This window comes from Cherax quadricarinatus, chromosome 71 (assembly GCF_038502225.1).
Source record: "Cherax quadricarinatus isolate ZL_2023a chromosome 71, ASM3850222v1, whole genome shotgun sequence".
Lineage (NCBI taxonomy): Eukaryota > Metazoa > Arthropoda > Malacostraca > Decapoda > Parastacidae > Cherax > Cherax quadricarinatus.
The window spans coordinates 8,036,847-8,055,696 of NC_091362.1; the positions used below are offsets into that span (position 1 = coordinate 8,036,847).

General features: G+C 40.9%; 1 protein-coding gene across 5 annotated transcripts in view; it reads left to right on the forward strand.

Annotated features, from left to right (window-relative positions):
• The window catches only part of LOC128700404 (gem-associated protein 8), a 53,597-nt gene that overhangs the window by 14,706 nt on the left and 20,041 nt on the right, over nt 1-18,850 (forward strand). For 4 of the 5 annotated variants that reach the window (XM_053793616.2, XM_053793615.2, XM_053793612.2 and 1 more), the window contains 2 exons: nt 7,091-7,267; nt 14,616-15,032. In XM_053793616.2, the coding sequence (XP_053649591.1) occupies nt 7,091-7,267; nt 14,616-15,032 (594 nt within the window). The remainder of the gene's footprint in view (nt 1-7,090; nt 7,268-14,615; nt 15,033-18,850) is intronic. The other variant, XM_053793613.2, reaches the window with a different exon arrangement.

Consider the following 18,850-nt stretch of genomic DNA (forward strand, 5'->3'; position numbering starts at 1 on the left):
CAAAGGTCATGACAGCCAGGAGAATGACGGAGTGGGTATTGAGAACCTTCAAAACAAGAAATAGTACCAATGGTGTCACTTTTCAAATTGTTAGTGCTCCTTCATTTGGAATATTGCTTATTGTTTATGACCCCTTCAAGGCAGGAGAAATATCAGAGCTTGAAGAAATATGGAGATTGTTTACGGCTCACATAGAGCCAGTAAAGCATTTAAATTACTGGGAATGTCTCAGAGTCTTGAATATGTACTCACTGGAGTGGAGGAGAGAGAGTTACATGATAATATACATACCTGGAAGGTACTCGAGGGCCTGGTCCTAAATATGCACACTGCCATAACAACATACAGTGGAACCTCAAATTTCAAACTTAATGTGTTCCAGGAGCTAGTTCTAAATTCGAAAAGTTTGAAAAGCAAAGCAATATTTCCCATAAGAAATAATGGAAATACAATTAATCCGTTCCAGAAACCCAAAAATATTCACACAAAAAAAAATACATTTTATAGAGATTAATTATAGTTTTACATACAACAAATATAGTGTACAATTATGTATTAATAAATTTAAATAAACATATAAAATAATATTTTTATTTACCTTTATTGAAGATTGGTGATGGCATCTGGAAGATAGGGAGGAGGAGAGAGGGAGTTGGGGTTTGTGTTTGGAAGGGGAATCCCCCTCCATAAGGACTTTAGGTATCAAAGCCCTCTCTGGAGTTATTTCCCTTCTCTGCCTTTAATGCCACTAGGACCAGCTTGAGAGTCACTGGACCCTTGTCTCACAAAATAACTGTCCACAGTCCTCTGTTTCTGGCACCTCTTTAAGATTTCCCTAAAATGGGACATGGTTCTTTCACTGAACTTGTTGCAGAGATGGCTTGTTTCAGCTAGCTCAGGGTGGTACTTCTCCACAAACATTTGGACATCATTCCACTTGGCGCAGATCTCCTTAATCTTTGAATCGGCATGCAACTTCCTTGCCTTTTCACAAAATAATCGTCTCTGAAACACTCACCTGCCATCTCTCTATCCTTGATCCACACCAGCAACAACTTCTCAACCTGATCGATTGTCTGTGGTCTTTTTTTTGGTTAGCATATTAACACCTTTTGCAACATCAGCTTCCTTGATTTGTTCTTTCTTTGCCAGGATAGAAGCGATGGTCGACTTTTTTTTCCATACATCCTGGCAAGCTCAAAAAGTTTCACACCACTCTCATACTTCTGTATTATTTCCTTCTTCACATCTATGGTGTTTCTCACTTTCTTTACCACAGGGGTACCACTAGCAAGTTTCTTTGGGCCCATGGTAGCTTATTTCACAGTCCCACAAGCACTAAACACAATGAATTAATCATAAAATGTTTGAATGAGACTGCAGGTTATTGTTCACTTAAGCATCAACAAAACCAGACTGGCTCACGGCGCCTGCGCATGGACGCAGACAGAGCGGGCTGGCAGACAGGGCCAGTACCCAGTGGTTTGAAAAAAGGTGAGTCCGATAATGGGGACAAAGTTGTTTCGAAAAAAGCAGTCGATTTTTGAAGAGTTTGATAAGCAATACAGTGGACCCCCGCTTAACGATCACCTCCCAATGCGACCAATTATGTAAGTGTATTTATGTAAGTGCGTTTGTACATGTATGTTTGGGGGTCTGAAATGGACTAATCTACTTCACAATATTCCTTATGGGACCAAATTCGGTCAGTACTGGCACCTGAACATACTTCTGGAATGAAAAAATATCGTTAACTGGGATCCACTGTACATTCAAAATTTGAGGTTCCACTGTACTGAAGTGAAAGAAATGGCAGGAAGTGCAGAAAAAACCCAGTGAAATAAAGTGGTGCAGTGGGTACAATAGGGAAACACTGTATCAACATTCGTGGCCCTAAGTTATTCATCATCTTACCAGAAGATATCAGAAACACTGCTGGAACAAGTGCAGAAGTCTTCAAGAGAAAACTGAACAAGTATCTTTAGCAAGTGCCAGATCAACCAGGCTGTGATGGATATGTGGGGCAGCAGGCCTCCACTAGCAGCAGCCTGATTGACCAGGCTAGCACCAAATGAGTCAGGCTTCTGGAATAGAAAAACTCTCGAAGGTATGGTCACATACTGACTTTGGGTGTATGTCCAGCTCCCTCTTGAAGACAGCCAGGGGGTCTATTAGTAATCCTTCTTATGTATGCTGGGAGGCAGTTGAACAGTTTGGCCCCTTCTCCCTAACAGTTATTGTATTTTTTCTTAGCATACTCATGGCGCCCCTGCTTTTCATTGGGGGGATGTTGCACCGCCTGTCGACTTTGACACAGTTCTTGATGCTAGTCGAGGAGGTTTCCTTGCTGGATCAGGAACTTGCATCTTGGAAGCAGTGTCTGGCAAAGAGGTCAGCTTTCTCCTGATTGCTAGTAGATGGTCCTATCCTGCTGATATAGAGGTGCAGGCACTGTACTTCCCATCTCCAGGGCTCAAGTCCGGCCTGCCGGTTTCCCTGAACCCCTTCATAAATGTTACTTTGCTCACACTCCAACAGCACATCAAGTATTAAAAACCATTCGTCTCCATTCACTCCTATCAAACACGCTCACGCACGCCTGCTGGAAGTCCAAGCCCCTCGCACACAAAACCTCCTTTACCCCCTCCCTCCAACCTTTCCTAGGCCGACCCCTACCCCGCCTTCCTTCCACTACAGACTGATACACTCTTGAAGTCATTCTGTTTCGCTCCATTCTCTCTACATGTCCGAACCACCTCAACAACCCTTCCTCAGCCCTCTGGACAACAGTTTTGGTAATCTCGCACCTCCTCCTAACTTCCAAACTACGAATTCTCTGCATTATATTCACACCACACATTGCCCTCAGACGTGACATCTCCACTGCCTCTAACCTTCTCCTCGCTGCAACATTCATCATCCATGCTTCACACCCATATAAGAGTGTTGGTAAAATTATACTCTCATACATTCCCCTCTTTGCCTCCAAAGACAAAGTTCTTTGTCTCCACAGACTCCTAAGTGCACCACTCACCCTTTTCCCCTCATCAATTCTATGATTCACCTCATCCTTCATAGACCCATCCGCTGACACGTCCACTCCCAAATATCTGAATACATTCACCTCCTCCATACTCTCTCCCTCCAATCTGATATCCAATCTTTCATCATCTAATCTTTTTGTTATCCTCATAACCTTACTCTTTCCTGTATTCACTTTTAATTTTCTTCTTTTGCACACCCTACCAAATTCATCCACCAATCTCTGCAACTTCTCTTCAGAATCTCCCAAGAGCACAGTGTCATCAGCAAAGAGCACCTGTGACAACTCCCACTTTGTGTGATTCTTTATCTTTTAACTCCACGCCTCTTGTCAAGACCCTCGCATTTACTTCTCTTACAACCCCATCTATAAATATATTAAACAACCACGGTGACATCACACATCCTTGTCTAAGGCCTACTTTTACTGGGAAATAATTTCCCTCTTTCCTATGTACTCTAACTTGAGTCTCACTATCCTCGTAGAAACTCTTCACTGCTTTCAGTAACCTACCTCCTACACCATACACCTGCAACATCTGCCACATTGCCCCCCTATCCACCCTGTCATACGCCTTTTCCAAATCCATAAATGCCACAAAGACCTCTTTAGCCTTATCTAAATACTGTTCACTTATATGTTTCACTGTAAACACCTGGTCCACACACCCCCTACCTTTCCTAAAGCCTCCTTGTTCATCTGCTATCCTATTCTCCGTCTTACTTTTAATTCTCTCAATAATAACTCTACCATACACTTTACCAGGTATACTCAACAGACTTATCCCCCTATAATTTTTGCACTCTTTTGTCCCCTTTGCCTTTATACAAAGGAACTATGCATGCTCTCTGCCAATCCCTAGGTACCTTACCCTCTTCCATACATTTATTAAATAATTGCACCAACCACTCCAAAACTATATCCCCACCTGCTTTTAACATTTCTATCTTTTTATCCCATCAATCCCGGCTGCCTTACCCCCTTTCATTTTACCTACTGCCTCACGAACTTCCCCCACACTCACAACTGGCTCTTCCTCACTCCTACAAGATGTTATTCCTCCTTGCCCCATACACGAAATCACAGCTTCCCTATCTTCATCAACATTTAACAATTCCTCAAAATATTCCCTCCATCTTCCCAATACCTCTAACTCTCCATTTAATAACTCTCCTCTCCTATTTTTAACTGACAAATCCATTTGCTCTCTAGGCTTCCTTAACTTGTTAATCTCACTCCAAAACTTTTTCTTATTTTCAACAAAATTTGTTGATAACATCTCACCCACTCTCTCATTTGCTCTCTTTTTACATTGCTTCACCACTCTCTTAACCTCTCTCTTTTTCTCCATATACTCTTCCCTCCTTGCATCACTTCTACTTTGTAAAAACTTCTCATATGCTAACTTTTTCTCCCTTACTACTCTCTTTACATCATCATTCCACCAATCGCTCCTCTTCCCTCCCGCACCCACTTTCCTGTAACCACAAACTTCTGCTGAACACTCTAACACTACATTTTTAAACCTACCCCATACCTCTTCGACCCCATTGCCTATGCTCTCATTAGCCCATCTATCCTCCAATAGCTGTTTATATCTTTCCCTAACTGCCTCCTCTTTTAGTTTATAAACCTTCACCTCTCTCTTCCCTGATGCTTCTATTACATACCCTACCAAATTCTTCCACCAGCCTCTGGAACTTCTCTTTAGAATCTCCCAAGAGCACAGTGTCATCAGCAAAGAGCAACTGTGACAACTCCCACTTTATGTGTGATTCTTTATCTTTTAACTCCACGCCTCTTGCCAAGACCCTCGCATTTACTTCTCTTACAACCCCATCTATAAATATATTAAACAACCACGGTGACATCACATCCTTGTCTAAGGCCTACTTTTACTGGGAAATAGTCTCCCTCTTTCCTACATACTCTAACTTGAGCCTCACTATCCTTGTAAAAACTCTTCACTGCTTTCAGTAACCTACCTCCTATACCATACACCTTCAACATCTGCCACATTGCTCCCCTATCCACCCTGTCATATGCCTTTTCCAAATCCATAAATGCCACAAAAACCTTTTTAACCTTATCTAAATACTGTTCACTTATATGTTTCACTGTAAACACCTGGTCCACACACCCCCTACCTTTCCTAAAACCTCCTTGTTCATCTGCTATCCTATTCTCTGTCTTACTCTTAATTCTTTCAATAATAACTCTACCATACACTTTACCAGGTATACTCAACAGACTTATCCCCCTATAATTTTTGCACTCTCTTTTGTCCCCTTTGCCTTTATACAAAGGAACTATGCATGCTCTCTGCCAATCCCTAGGTACCTTACCCTCTTCCATACATTTATTAAATAATAGCAACAACCACTCCAAAACTATATCCCCACCTGCTTTTAACATTTCTATCTTTATCCCATCAATCCCAGCTGCCTTACCCCCTTTCATTTTACCTACTGCCTCACGAACTTCCCCCACACTCGCAACTGGCTCTTCCTCACTCCTACAAGACGTTATTCCTCCTTGTCCTATACACGAAATCACAGCTTCCCTATCTTCATCAACATTTAACAGTTCCTCAAAATATTCCCTCCATCTTCCCAATACCTCTAACTCTCCATTTAATAACTCTCCTCTCCTATTTTTAACTGACAAATCCATTTGTTCTCTAGGCTTCCTTAACTTGTTAATCTCACTCCAAAACTTTTTCTTATTTTCAACAAAATTTGTTGATAACATCTCACCCACTCTCTCATTTGCTCTCTTTTTACATTGCTTCACCACTCTCTTAACCTCTCTCTTTTTCTCCATATACTCTTCCCTCCTTGCCTCACTTCTGCTTTGTAAAAACTTCTCATATGCTAACTTTTTCTCCCTTACTACTCTCTTTACATCATCATTCCACCAATCGCTCCTCTTCCTCTATACGTGGTTGGAAGCCCAGCCTGCTGTCTGAGATCTTGACTGCCTGAAGGTACATCTCTAACTGCAGGGTAGGGTACACTCTGACCTAACCAAGGGTTTGAAATACCTTGACATAGCAAGTATTTGAAAGTCCATGGCATCATGGCTAGTGTATTTGAAATATGCTGACAGCAGTAGGGCCCTACTTTACAGCACTTCACTTTACTTTGTTAATACTGACATCTCATTTTCTGACCAAAAATTCTTTTATACAGCTCCCTGATTTGCCATTACATTGTCCGTGCACCACTCTGTTTGTTTGCATCCTCCATGAGCTCTGTCTTTTGATTATGTATGGAAATTTTCCAGAATTTCAAGTGTTTTAAAGATACGTATATTGTATATACAGGTACCATCCGACTTATGGCTAAGCTTGGTTCCAACCAACCTGTCGTAAGTCATAATGTACCTAAATCGAACCTTAGAAAATTGCCGATAGGGATAGTAGTAGTAGTTATACCTGTGAAGATTTAGACATGTGCAACATTTGGGTATCTTTATTGTAGATGTTTTGCCATCCAGTGGCTTTATCAATACAGATTCTAGGACATAATTTGAAAACAGTAGAATTCTATTCAAAAGATGAGGTAATCAGTCCCTCAGCCTTGGAGTTGGTGTGAAGAGCACCGTAGTTGTGTAGCTTTTGGAGCACAGGCAGGGAGGCTGGTGCTTATATACTAATCGTCAGGTGGAAAGGGACGGGTAGCAGACAAGGGCATAGTCACTGGTAGGCGGGATTCCCCAGTGGAAGTAGGTCATACCCAAAGGGATGGGTAAGTTTTAGAAGTAGTTGTAGTAGCTGCTACAACTACTTCTACAACTTAGTGGAGGGGTATCTGAAATGTAGTATCGGCTTGCCTTTAGCAAGACATTGATGGACCGAGTGATGGTGAAAGTGTTTCTTCTTTTTCAGGGTTACCTTACCTCATTGGAAGATGGTTGGTGGGTTAAAAATTAAAAAACCTCTTATGTAAAGCTGATCACTCTTTGTATCATCTACGTATGTTACCCATTAAATTATTGTATAAACATTTATTGGTACAGCATTTAATTATGGAATATTTTCCACAGATGCCTGATGAAAAAGAAAAGAATTGTACCAAAGGTTTGAACAAACTTTGGTACAGTGATGCTAAATATGGTCAATTTTGGCAACACTACAACACCATGATCATGACAGCTCACCATGATGCTATTGTGAAAGCAAGATATGTTGCAGCTCATACCAAGGCTGCACTCTCTAATCTAGTAAGTGGTACATAATGTTCTAACTTGGAATAAAAACACAGCACTGCATATGCCATATTGTGACAAACAAACCAACATGGAAAACACAACAGAAGATGTACAGTGTATTTTTGCCTACTGTTCATGCATTTTTTTTTAAGTAGGCTGAAATATGTAATTCTTTTCATATTCTCTATTTTATTTTCTCAGTGTGGGTTACTTTGTGCTGTTAGCCAGTGTTTTTATGATTTTTCCTCATATTTTAAGACACAGGGTGCTCAATTGGGTATCATTGTATTTTTACTTTTTGGCAGAGTAACTTAGGAATCCCTCATTGCATTGACTTGATGCTGTAACAACATATACATATGTTGCATAAGTGTCTCAATTCTTCAACTTGTCAGTTTTCATAACCATTTATCACATCTGTCAGACACTGCAACATCATGGGATCTTGATACAAAGAATTCTTCAACACTTGTCCAACCTTTGGACGAAGACCTACTTACACTAGTGGATGGTCCCACTGTGATCCCACCTCCTCCTGCTTTGACTCATCTGACTGCAGTATATAAGCCACTTCTCTGGCTGTATGCTGTACTTCCTACAAGAGTGATAGACTGAACACATCGATTCCAGGCTGAGGGACTGATTACCTCAAACTCCTCCTCTCCTTATACCTTCCTGCTTTGTATTGGACTGATGAAGCCACTGTGTGACGAAACGTTTCTTCAGTAAAGATTCCCATGTGTTTTCAAACCATTTATCACACAGTAACAGTAACTTGCTACACATTCCTTAATACTTTTTAGATTTGAACTTGTTTTTATTCATTGCTTTTGGGAGAATGTCTCACATGTTTTAAATGAGCAAATATATGGTAGATGGAGTATCCAAAGTTTTTTTTGTAATGCATTAGCTGTTTCCCACCAATGTTGGTTGACCAAAAGAAGGAGAAACACTTTTACCATCATTCATTCAATCACCATCTTGCCAGAAGCATGCTGGCATCACAACTAAGATAAACCTCTGAACTACATCCCTACCCCACCTTCAGAGTGCAAGCACTGTACTTCCCACCCTCGGGACTCAAGTCCAACTAACCAGTGTCCCTGAATCCGTTAATAAATGTCACCATGCTCTCACTCCAACAGCACATCAAATCGTGAAAACCACATGCCTCCACTTACTCCTTTCTAATATATTCACACAAAACTGTTGGATGCCCAAGCCCCTAGTATTAAAAGTCTTGCTTACCCCTCTCTTCAACCCTTCCTGGGATGACCCTATCCCTCTATCTTTCTACCAAAGATTTATATACCCTTTTAGACATCCTGTTCTGCTCTATCCTTTCTATATGTCTAAACCACCTCAACAACCCCCTCCTCTGCCCTTTCAGTAATGCTTTTGGTAACCCCACACATTCTAATCTCCAGGATGTAAGTTCTGTGCATAATATTCACACCACACATTCCCCATAACATCCCCACTGTCTCCAACCTCCTCCTCCTCCTTGCTGCAATGATTAAAATTTATGCCTCACATACATTCAACATTGTTGGTACCACTACACAGTGGTCCCTCAGCTAACGATATTAATCCGTTCCTGAAAGCTCATCGTTAGCTGAAATTATCGTTAGCTGAATTAATTTTCCCCATAAGAAATAATGGAAATCAAATTAATCTGTGCAAGACACCCCAGAGTATGAAAAAAAAAATTTTTTTACCACATGAAATATTAATTTTAATACACACAAACTGACACTTACCTTTATTGAAGATCTGGTGATGATTGATGGGATGGGAGGAGGGGAGAGTGTAGAAGTTGTTAATGTTTAGAAGGGGAATCCCCTTCCATTAGGACTTGAGGTATCAAGCCCTTTTCCAGGGTTACTTCCCTTCTTTTAATGCTGCTAGGACCAGCTTGAGAGTCACTGGACCTCTGTCACACAACAAATCTGTCTATAGAGGTCTGTACCTCCCGTTCCTTTAAGATTTGCCTAAAATGGGCCACAACATTGTCATTGTAATTGTCACCAGCATGGCTTGCAATAGCTGTGTTAGGGTGATTTTCATCCATAAAGGTTTGCAGTTCAACCCACTTTGCACACATTTCCTTAATTTTTAAAGTAGGCACAATGGATTCCACAACTGGCATAGGCATCTCAGGGTTAGCCCCAAACCCTTCAAAATCTTTCTTAATTTCCATACTAATTCTCACCCTTTTTATCACAGGGTTGGCACTAGAAGCTTTCTTGGGGCCCATGGTGACTTATTTTGCAGGTACAATCACTAAAAACGCTGTGATAATATGAAATGCTCCGATTGTGTGCGTGGATGTGACCGCACTGGCTGGCTTGTAAACACTGGCACCCACGGGACAACTGAGGCGCGCTCAGGCCACACGTGGACGCGTCTCGAACGATGCCAAGCCCATGATGACACTCTTCAGGTCACTTGTTCTATCTAGGCTGGAATATTGCTGCACACTAACAGCACCTTTAAGGCAGGTGAAATTGCTGACCTAGAAAATGTACAGAGAACCTTCACGGCACGCATAACGGAGAGTAAAACACCTCAATTACTGGGAGCGCTTGAATTTCCTGAGCCTGTACTCCCTGGAACGTAGGCGGGAGAAATACATGTACATGATTATATACACCTGGAAAATCCTAGAGGGACTAGTACCGAACTTTCACACGAAAATCACTCACAACAAAAGCAAAAGACTCAGCAGACAATGCAACATCCCTCCAATGAAAAGCCGGGGTGTCACTAGCACGTTAAGAGACAATACAATAAGTGTCAGGGGCCCGAGACTGTTCAGCTGCCTCCCAGCATACATAAGGGGGATTACCAATAGACCCCTGGCTGTCTTCAAGCAGGCACTGGACAAACACCTAAAGTCGGTACCTGATCAGCCGGGCTGTGGCTCGTACGTTGGATTGCGTGCAGCCAGCAGTGACAGCCTGGTTGATCAGGCTCTGATCCACCAGGAGGCCTGGTCACAGACCGGGCCGTGGGGGCATTGACCCCCGGAACTCTCCAGGTAAACTCCAGGTGAGGCAAAATTTTTGCGTTAAAATGTATCGTTAGCTGGATTTAACGTTAGCTGATGCCATCGTTAGCTGAGGGTCCACTGTACTCTGGTACATTTATCTTCTAACCTCCATGGATTACGTTTTTTGTCTTCAGAGATGCCACCTTTTTCTCCTATAATAATAATAATAATAATAATATAAAAATAATAATAATAATAATAATAATATAATAATAATAATAATAATAATAATAATAATATCTTTATTTCTACAAGTACATGTACAAGGTATACAGGCCTAGCTGACATCAGTGACATACTACTGGAATATGCAGAGCATTTCAGGCAAATTAGGTCAGTTTTATCCCAGGATGCAACCCACACCAGTCGACTAACACCCAGGTATCCATTAATACTGATGGGTGAACATAGACAACTGGTGTAAGGAAACACACCCAATGTTTCTAGCCTTGCCAGGAATTGAATCTGGACCCTCACCATGTGAAGCGAAAGCTTTTGCCACCAGACCAGGGGCCACTGTCCTGGTCAAATCTATGGTTCACCTCATCTTTCATAGACCTGTCTGCTGATAAGTTCATTCCTGGTTGATCAGGCTCTGATCCACCAGGAGGCCTGGTCACAGACCGGGCCGCGGGGGCGTTGACCCCCGGAACTCTCTCCAGGTACTCTCCAGTGGAACCTCAAATTTCGAACTTAATCTGTTCCAGGAGCTAGTTCTAAAGTCGAAAAGTTTGAAAGGCGAAGCCATATTTCCCATAAGAAATAATGGAAATACAATTTTTCCATTCCAGAAAACCAAAAATATTCACAAAAAAATACATTTTATAGATAGTATTACATTATAGTTTTACATACACACAACTGATATAGTGTACAATTATTAATAAATATAAATAAACATATAAAATAACATTTTTACTTTATTGAAGATTGGTGATGGCATCTGGAAGATAGGGAGGAGGAGAGAGGGAGTTGGGGTTAGTGTTTGGAAGGGGAATCCCTCTCTATAAGGACTTTAGGTATCAAAGCCCTCTCTGGGGTTATTTCCCTTCTCTGCCTTTAATGCCACTAGGACCAGCTTGAAAGTCACTGGACCCCTGTCTCACAAAATAACTGTCCACAGTCCTCTGTGTTTGGCGCCTCTTTAAGATTTCCCTAAAATGGGACATGGTTCTATCATTGAACTTGTTGCAAAGATGGCTTGTTTCAGCTTGCTCAGGGTGGTACTTCTCTACAAACATTTGGACATCATTCCACTTGGCACAAATCTCCTTAATCTTTGAAGAACGCACCTCATCCACTCCTTCTTCCTCCTCCTCTGAAGCAAGTTCCTGAGCTGTGGTCTGATACTGTTCCAGATGAAGCTTTTCCAGCTCTTCAGTGGTTAGCTCTTCCATGTGGTCCTCCACCAACTCTTCCACATCGTCGCTACTTGCCTCCAGCCCCAGGGTGTTTCCCAATGCCACAATATAGTCCTCAACAGGCAGAGGGTCAGCTGGGTCATGGTCAGCCTCAAACCCTTCAAATCCCTATTTTGGACACAATCTGGTCACAGTTGTCTCCAAGCAGAGTTCAAAGTCCTGGAAGTCACTCCCTCCCAAGCCTTACCTATAAGGCTTATGGAGCTGTAGATATTGAGGTGATTCCTCCAGAGCTCTCTTAGGGTCAACTTAGTGTCTGTGGACACTTCAAAGCACTTTTCAAACACTGCTTTTGTGTAGAGTTTTTTGAAGTTAGAAATGACCTGCTGGTCCATGGACTGGAGGAGAGGAGTGGTGTTAGGAGGCAAGAACTTCACTGTGATGAAACTGTAGTCCCTAGACAGTAGGTCTACCAAGTTTGGAGGATGAGCAGGAACATTGTCCATTAACAGGAGGCACTTGAGTGGCAAATTATTGTTTAGGAGGTATTTTCTCACACTGGGGCCAAACACTTCATAGACCCACTCTTTGAAAATTTGCCTTGTGACCCATGCCTTATTATTTGCTTTCCACAATACACACAGTCTATTCTTGACGACATTGTTTTTCTTAAACACTCTGGGATTTTCTGAATGATACACAAGTAAAGGCTTCACTTTAAACTCACCACTAGCATTAGCACAGAATAAAAGAGTTAGCCTGTCTTTCATAGGCTTGTGTCCTGGTAGTGCCTTTTCCTCCTGAGTAATGTAAGTCCTCTTTGGCATTTTCTTCCAAAACAGGCCTGTTTCGTCACAATTGAACACTTGTTGGGGTTTGAATTTTTCAGTGTCTATGTAAACCAGAAACTCCTGTACAAACTTCTCAGCTGCCCGTTTGTCTGAACTAGCTGCCTCACCATGCCTTACAACATTGTATATGCCACTACACTTCTTAAATCTGTCAAACCAGCCTCTGCTGGCCTTATATTCACTATTAGCACTGGTTCCAGGAGTTTTCTGTACCAGATCAGCATGCAACTTCCTTGCCTTTTTACAGATAATCGTCTCTGAAACATTATCACCTGCCATCTCTTTATCCTTGACCCATACCAGCAACAACTTCTCAACCTGATCAATTGTCTGTGGTCTTTTTTTTGGTTAGAATATTAACACCTTTCACAACATCAGCTTCCTTGATTTGTTCTTTCTTTGCAAGGATAGAAGCAATGGTCGACTTGTTTTTTCCGTACATCCTGACAAGCTCAACAAGTCGCACACCACTCTCATACTTCTGTATTACAGGTCTCCGTCAACATTCACGTTTTCCACCTTCATGGGCTTCGAACATTCGCTAATTCCCAGCCGCCCAATCATATTTAAAATGTCATTACATATGTTTGGAATTGTGGCGGTGGCAGAGTTGGTTTGGAGATAAGTCAAGATAGTCCTGCAATATGACACTAATATCAATTCTGCAGCTTATTTATCTATCACAATTCATCTAATATGAATGTTAATAGCATAGAAACATGACATATACTCTAGAATGAAGGCACATTCTCCCCTCTCTCTTCCTCCTACACTTTGGTACTCTGCTATGAGTTCTTTCTTGAATTCTATAGTTTTTCTCATCTTCTTTACCAAAGGGCTGGCACTAGTACAATATTTTATGTTTTCATGTATTTTATGACTGTTCATGGTTCAATAGGTTAAGGAAGCAGTATTGTATTATATTTCCCTACAATATATTGGGTCACCAAACATTTGCAATTTTTCAACCCTCGCGAATGTTGAGGGAGACCTGTATTTCCTCCTTCACATCTATGGTGTTTCTCACTTTCTTTACCACAGGGGTACCACTAGCAAGTTTCTTTGGGCCCATGGTAGCTTATTTCACAGTCCCACAAGCACTAAACACAATGAATTAATTGTAAAATGTTTGAATGAGACTGCAGGTTAGTGCTCACTCAAGCATCAACAAAACCAGACTAGCTCACGGTGCCTGTGCGGGAATGCAAACAGAGCGGCCTGGTGGACAGGTCCGGTACCCGGCGGTTCGAAAGAAGGGGCGAGTTCAATAATAGGGACAAAGTTGGTTCGAAAAAAGCGGTCGATTTTCGAAGAGTTCGATAAGTGATACGTTCGAAATTTGAGGTTCCACTGTATGATCAAATTGGAAGAGAAAATATACAGTAGATGTTTAATATGAGGTTCCAGATTGTTTACAAAATAGGACACTTTTGATGTAGTTGATTTAAACCCCAGCAGCCAATCATGATTAAGCTATGTAAGGTATCTAATGAGGAAGTAAAGAAAAATAACAGTAGGACCAGATGACAGTACAGTGGGTCTGAAAGTATCTACAGATTAACAAAATTATTCATTCTAGACACATTCACCACAAGAAGGTAAATTGGCAAACAAACAGCAAATAGCATGCATTGTGTAGGTATTTAAAAATGGGCCAGTCATCCCACAGAGTGAGAGACATGTATAACAACTAAGACTTGTGAAGATGTAGAGTAATAAATTGTAATTATTCAGTTTTGCTTCAAGCTACATTACTTTTGAAAACAGATTAGTACTGGGACATACATTTCTTTTATGTTTATTTACTCATTTTTTTAACAATTCAACTGTTTCCCACCGTGGTAAGGTGACCCCAAAGGAAAAAAAGGACATTCACCATCTTTTATTCACTAACTGCCAGAAGTGAATGAACACAACAGTTCATATGACCTGAACTGCAACCTCCCCACCCATTCTTAAGACTATGGGCACTATACTTCCCACCTCCAAAACCCTTTTCTTCATTATCCTCATATAATCTTTCATTCCTCAAATATTTTATTATTGTGTTTTTATGTCTTCCATGCTGTGTGATTAATTCATATTAAATATTTCAGCAGAGCTCAATGTATCTACATGCAAACAATTCTCAAGATAGGCATTCAGAGAATTTTTCAGTTAAAAAACACTGTTCTTCCTCGTGTTCGACCAGAAACTCAGCTGAGATTGCAAGAGCCAACAGAAACAGGCAGAAGAGGAAAAGGAAAATGAGGAATAGGAGACTAAGGGAATTAGCCAGTAACAATAATCAAGGAGGTCTGAGTGACACAGAGCTGTTGCACTCTCAGATGAGTCAAGGGATGCACATTGAAGATGCTGATGAGGAGGGCATGGAGGTAACTGACGACTTCTTGAAATTTCTTGAGCAAAGCGAGAAGCACCGAGAGCAGTGGAAAGTTAAGAAGAAAAAACTAAAATGTATCAGTGGTTCAATTTCCCCTTCAGAAGAGCCATTGGGTGATGGAGGTTCCAGGGTAAGTAATACGTACAATATTATTACTGTAGCAGGTAAGAGATGTTTTTTTTTCTTTTTTAACTTGAAGATGAACCCTTTAATTCATGAGAGTTGTGACTTAAGAATAATGCACAATTCTCTCTCTGTAATAGAGTAGGCCATTGATTAATACGTGACCTATTAATGCTTTTCTGATAACATCGTCGGAAAATTGCGGCATATTTTCGATGTGCACGCTGTATTATCATTTAGCGGGAGTAAATTTAGGGAAAATGTGGCATGCTGCAGGTTCTTTGCTGTCTGTCTCACAGTCAGCCTACAGGTGAGGCCATTGTCTTATGGGGAAGACCTGGTCACACTCTTAATGTAAATAACCTCCCATGCCATCAGTTCTCCGTGTTTGTTTTTTCTTAGCTCATCTTTGGTCTCTTTTAGCCTGTCTATATATTTTTTCCAGTGTGAATGCAGTTCCACTACTGCATGTGCTAATTTTGATCTAACAAATATAAACAACTATTTTAACATTTTCCTCTCCATGTATCTAAATTGTACAGTGTCACATATATTTATTAATGGTCCCAAGGCTCATCAGCTCCATGATCTGGTCCCAGACCTGGCCTCCTAAATTGAAAAGAATATTTTACAAGACTTGAGAATTTAATTATTAAGACACACACAGGAAATTAAAAATAATTGCAAGTATTTAAAATACTGAATGTAAATAGAAATTTGTAAGGGTTTTCTGCCACTGGGTGTTGTTCTGGTGACAGTGTTGCCACTCGTGACTCCTAGGTTCCTTACCTTTCTTTGTAAATTAATAACTATTATTATTAATTTAGGGAACTGAAGCTTGCTCATTATTTTTTTTTTTTTTTTTTTTCAACAAGTCGGCCGTCTCCCACCGAGGCAGGGTGACCCAAAAAAAGAAAGAAAATCCCCAAAAAGAAAATACTTTCATCATCATTCAACACTTTCACCACACTCGCACATTATCACTGTTTTTGCAGAGGTGCTCAGAATACAACAGTCTAGAAGCATACACATATAAAGATACACAACATATCCCTCCAAACTGCCAATATCCCAAACCCCTCCTTTAAAGTGCAGGCATTGTACTTCCCATTTCCAGGACTCAAGTCCGACTATATGAAAATAACCGGTTTCCCTGAATCCCTTCACTAAATATTACCCTGCTCACACTCCAACAGATCGTCAGGTCCCAAGTACCATTCGTCTCCATTCACTCCTATCTAACACGCTCACGCACGCTTGCTGGAAGTCCAAGCCCCTTACCCACAAAACCTCCTTTACCCCCTCTCTCCAACCCTTTCGAGGACGACCCCTACCCCGCCTTCCTTCCCCTATAGATTTATATGCTTTCCATGTCATTCTACTTTGATCCATTCTCTCTAAATGACCAAACCACCTCAACAACCCCTCCTCTGCCCTCTGACTAATACTTTTATTAACTCCACACCTTCTCCTAATTTCCACACTCCGAATTTTCTGCATAATATTTACACCACACATTGCCCTTAAACAGGACATCTCCACTGCCTCCAACCGTCTCCTCGCTGCTGCATTTACCACCCAAGCTTCACACCCATATAAGAGTGTTGGTACTACTATACTTTCATACATACCCTTCTTTGCCTCCATAGATAACGTTTTTTGACTCCACATATACCTCAACGCACCACTCACCTTTTTTCCCTCATCAATTCTATGATTAACCTCATCCTTCATAAATCCATCCGCCGACACGTCAACTCCCAAGTATCTGAAAACATTCACTTCTTCCATACTCCTCCTCCCCAATTTGATATCCAATTTTTCTTTATCCAAATCATTTGACACCCTCATCACCTTACTCTTTTCTATGTTCACTTTCAACTTTCTACCTTTACACACATTCCCAAACTCATCCACTAACCTTTGCAATTTTTCTTTAGAATCTCCCATAAGCACAGTATCATCAGCAAAAAGTAACTGTGTCAATTCCCATTTTGAATTTGATTCCCCATAATTTAATCCCACCCCTCTCCCAAACACCCTAGCATTTACTTCCTTTACAACCCCATCTATAAATATATTAAACAACCATGGTGACATTACACATCCCTGTCTAAGACCTACTTTTACCGGGAAGTAGTCTCCCTCTCTTCTACACACCCTAACCTGAGCCTCACTATCCTCATAAAAACTCTTTACAGCATTTAATAACTTACCACCTATTCCATATACTTGCAACATCTGCCACATTGCTCCTCTATCCACTCTATCATATGCCTTTTCTAAATCCATAAATGCAATAAAAACTTCCCTATCTTTATCTAAATACTGTTCACATATATGCTTCAATGTAAACACCTGATCTACACATCCCCTACCCACTCTAAAACCTCCTTGCTCATCCGCAATCCTACATTCTGTCTTACCTCTAATTCTTTCAATTATAACCCTACCGTACACTTTTCCTGGTATACTCAGTAAGCTTATTCCTCTATAATTTTTACAGTCTCTTTTGTCCCCTTTCCCTTTATATAAAGGGACTATACATGCTCTCTGCCAATCCCTAGGTACCTTCCCCTCTTTCATACATTTATTAAACAAAAGTACCAACCACTCCAACACTATATCCCCCCCTGCTTTTAACATTTCTGTCATGATCCCATCAGTTCCAGCTGCTTTACCCCCTTTCATTTTACGTAATGCCTCACGTACCTCCCCCACACTTACATTCTGCTCTTCTTCACTCCTAAAAGATGGTATACCTCCCTGACCAGTGCATGAAATTACTGCCTCTGTTTCTTCCTTAACATTTAAAAGTTCCTCAAAATATTCTCGCCATCTACCCAATACCTCCATCTCCCCATCTACTAACTCCCCTACTCTGTTTTTAACTGACAAATCCATATTTTCCCTAGGCTTTCTTAACTTGTTTAACTCACTCCAAAATTTTTTCTTATTTTCATTAAAATTTCTTGACAGTGCCTCTCCCACTCTATCATCTGCTCTCCTTTTGCACTCTCTCACCACTCTCTTTACCTTTCTTTTACTCTCCATATACTCTGCTCTTCTTATAACACTTCTGCTTTGTAAAAACCTCTCATAAGCTACCTTTTTCTCTTTTATCACACCCTTTACTTCATCATTCCACCAATCACTCCTCTTTCCTCCTGCCCCCACCCTCCTATAACCACAAACTTCTGCCCCACATTCTAATACTGCATTTTTAAAACTATTCCAACCCTCTTCAACCCCCCCACTACTCATCTTTGCACTAGCCCACCTTTCTGCCAATAGTCGCTTATATCTCACCCGAACTTCCTCCTCCCTTAGTTTATACACTTTCACCTCCCTCTTACTTGTTGTTGCCACCTTCCTCTTTTCCCATCTACCTCTTACTCTAACTGTAGCTACAACTAAATAATGATCCGATATATCAGTTGCCCCTCTATAAACATGTACATCCTGGAGCCTACCCATCAACCTTTTGTCCACCAATACATAATCTAATAAACTACTTTCATTACGTGCTACATCATACCTTGTATATTTATTTATCCTCTTTTTCATAAAATATGTATTACTTATTACCAAATTTCTTTCTACACATAGCTCAATTAAAGGCTCCCCATTTACATTTACCCCTGGCACCCCAAATTTACCTACTACTCCTTCCATAACATTTTTACCCACTTTAGCATTGAAATCCCCAACCACCATTACTCTCACACTTGATTCAAAACTCCCCACGCATTCACTCAACATTTCCCAAAATCTCTCTCTCTCCTCTACACTTCTCTCTTCTCCAGGTGCATACACGCTTATTAT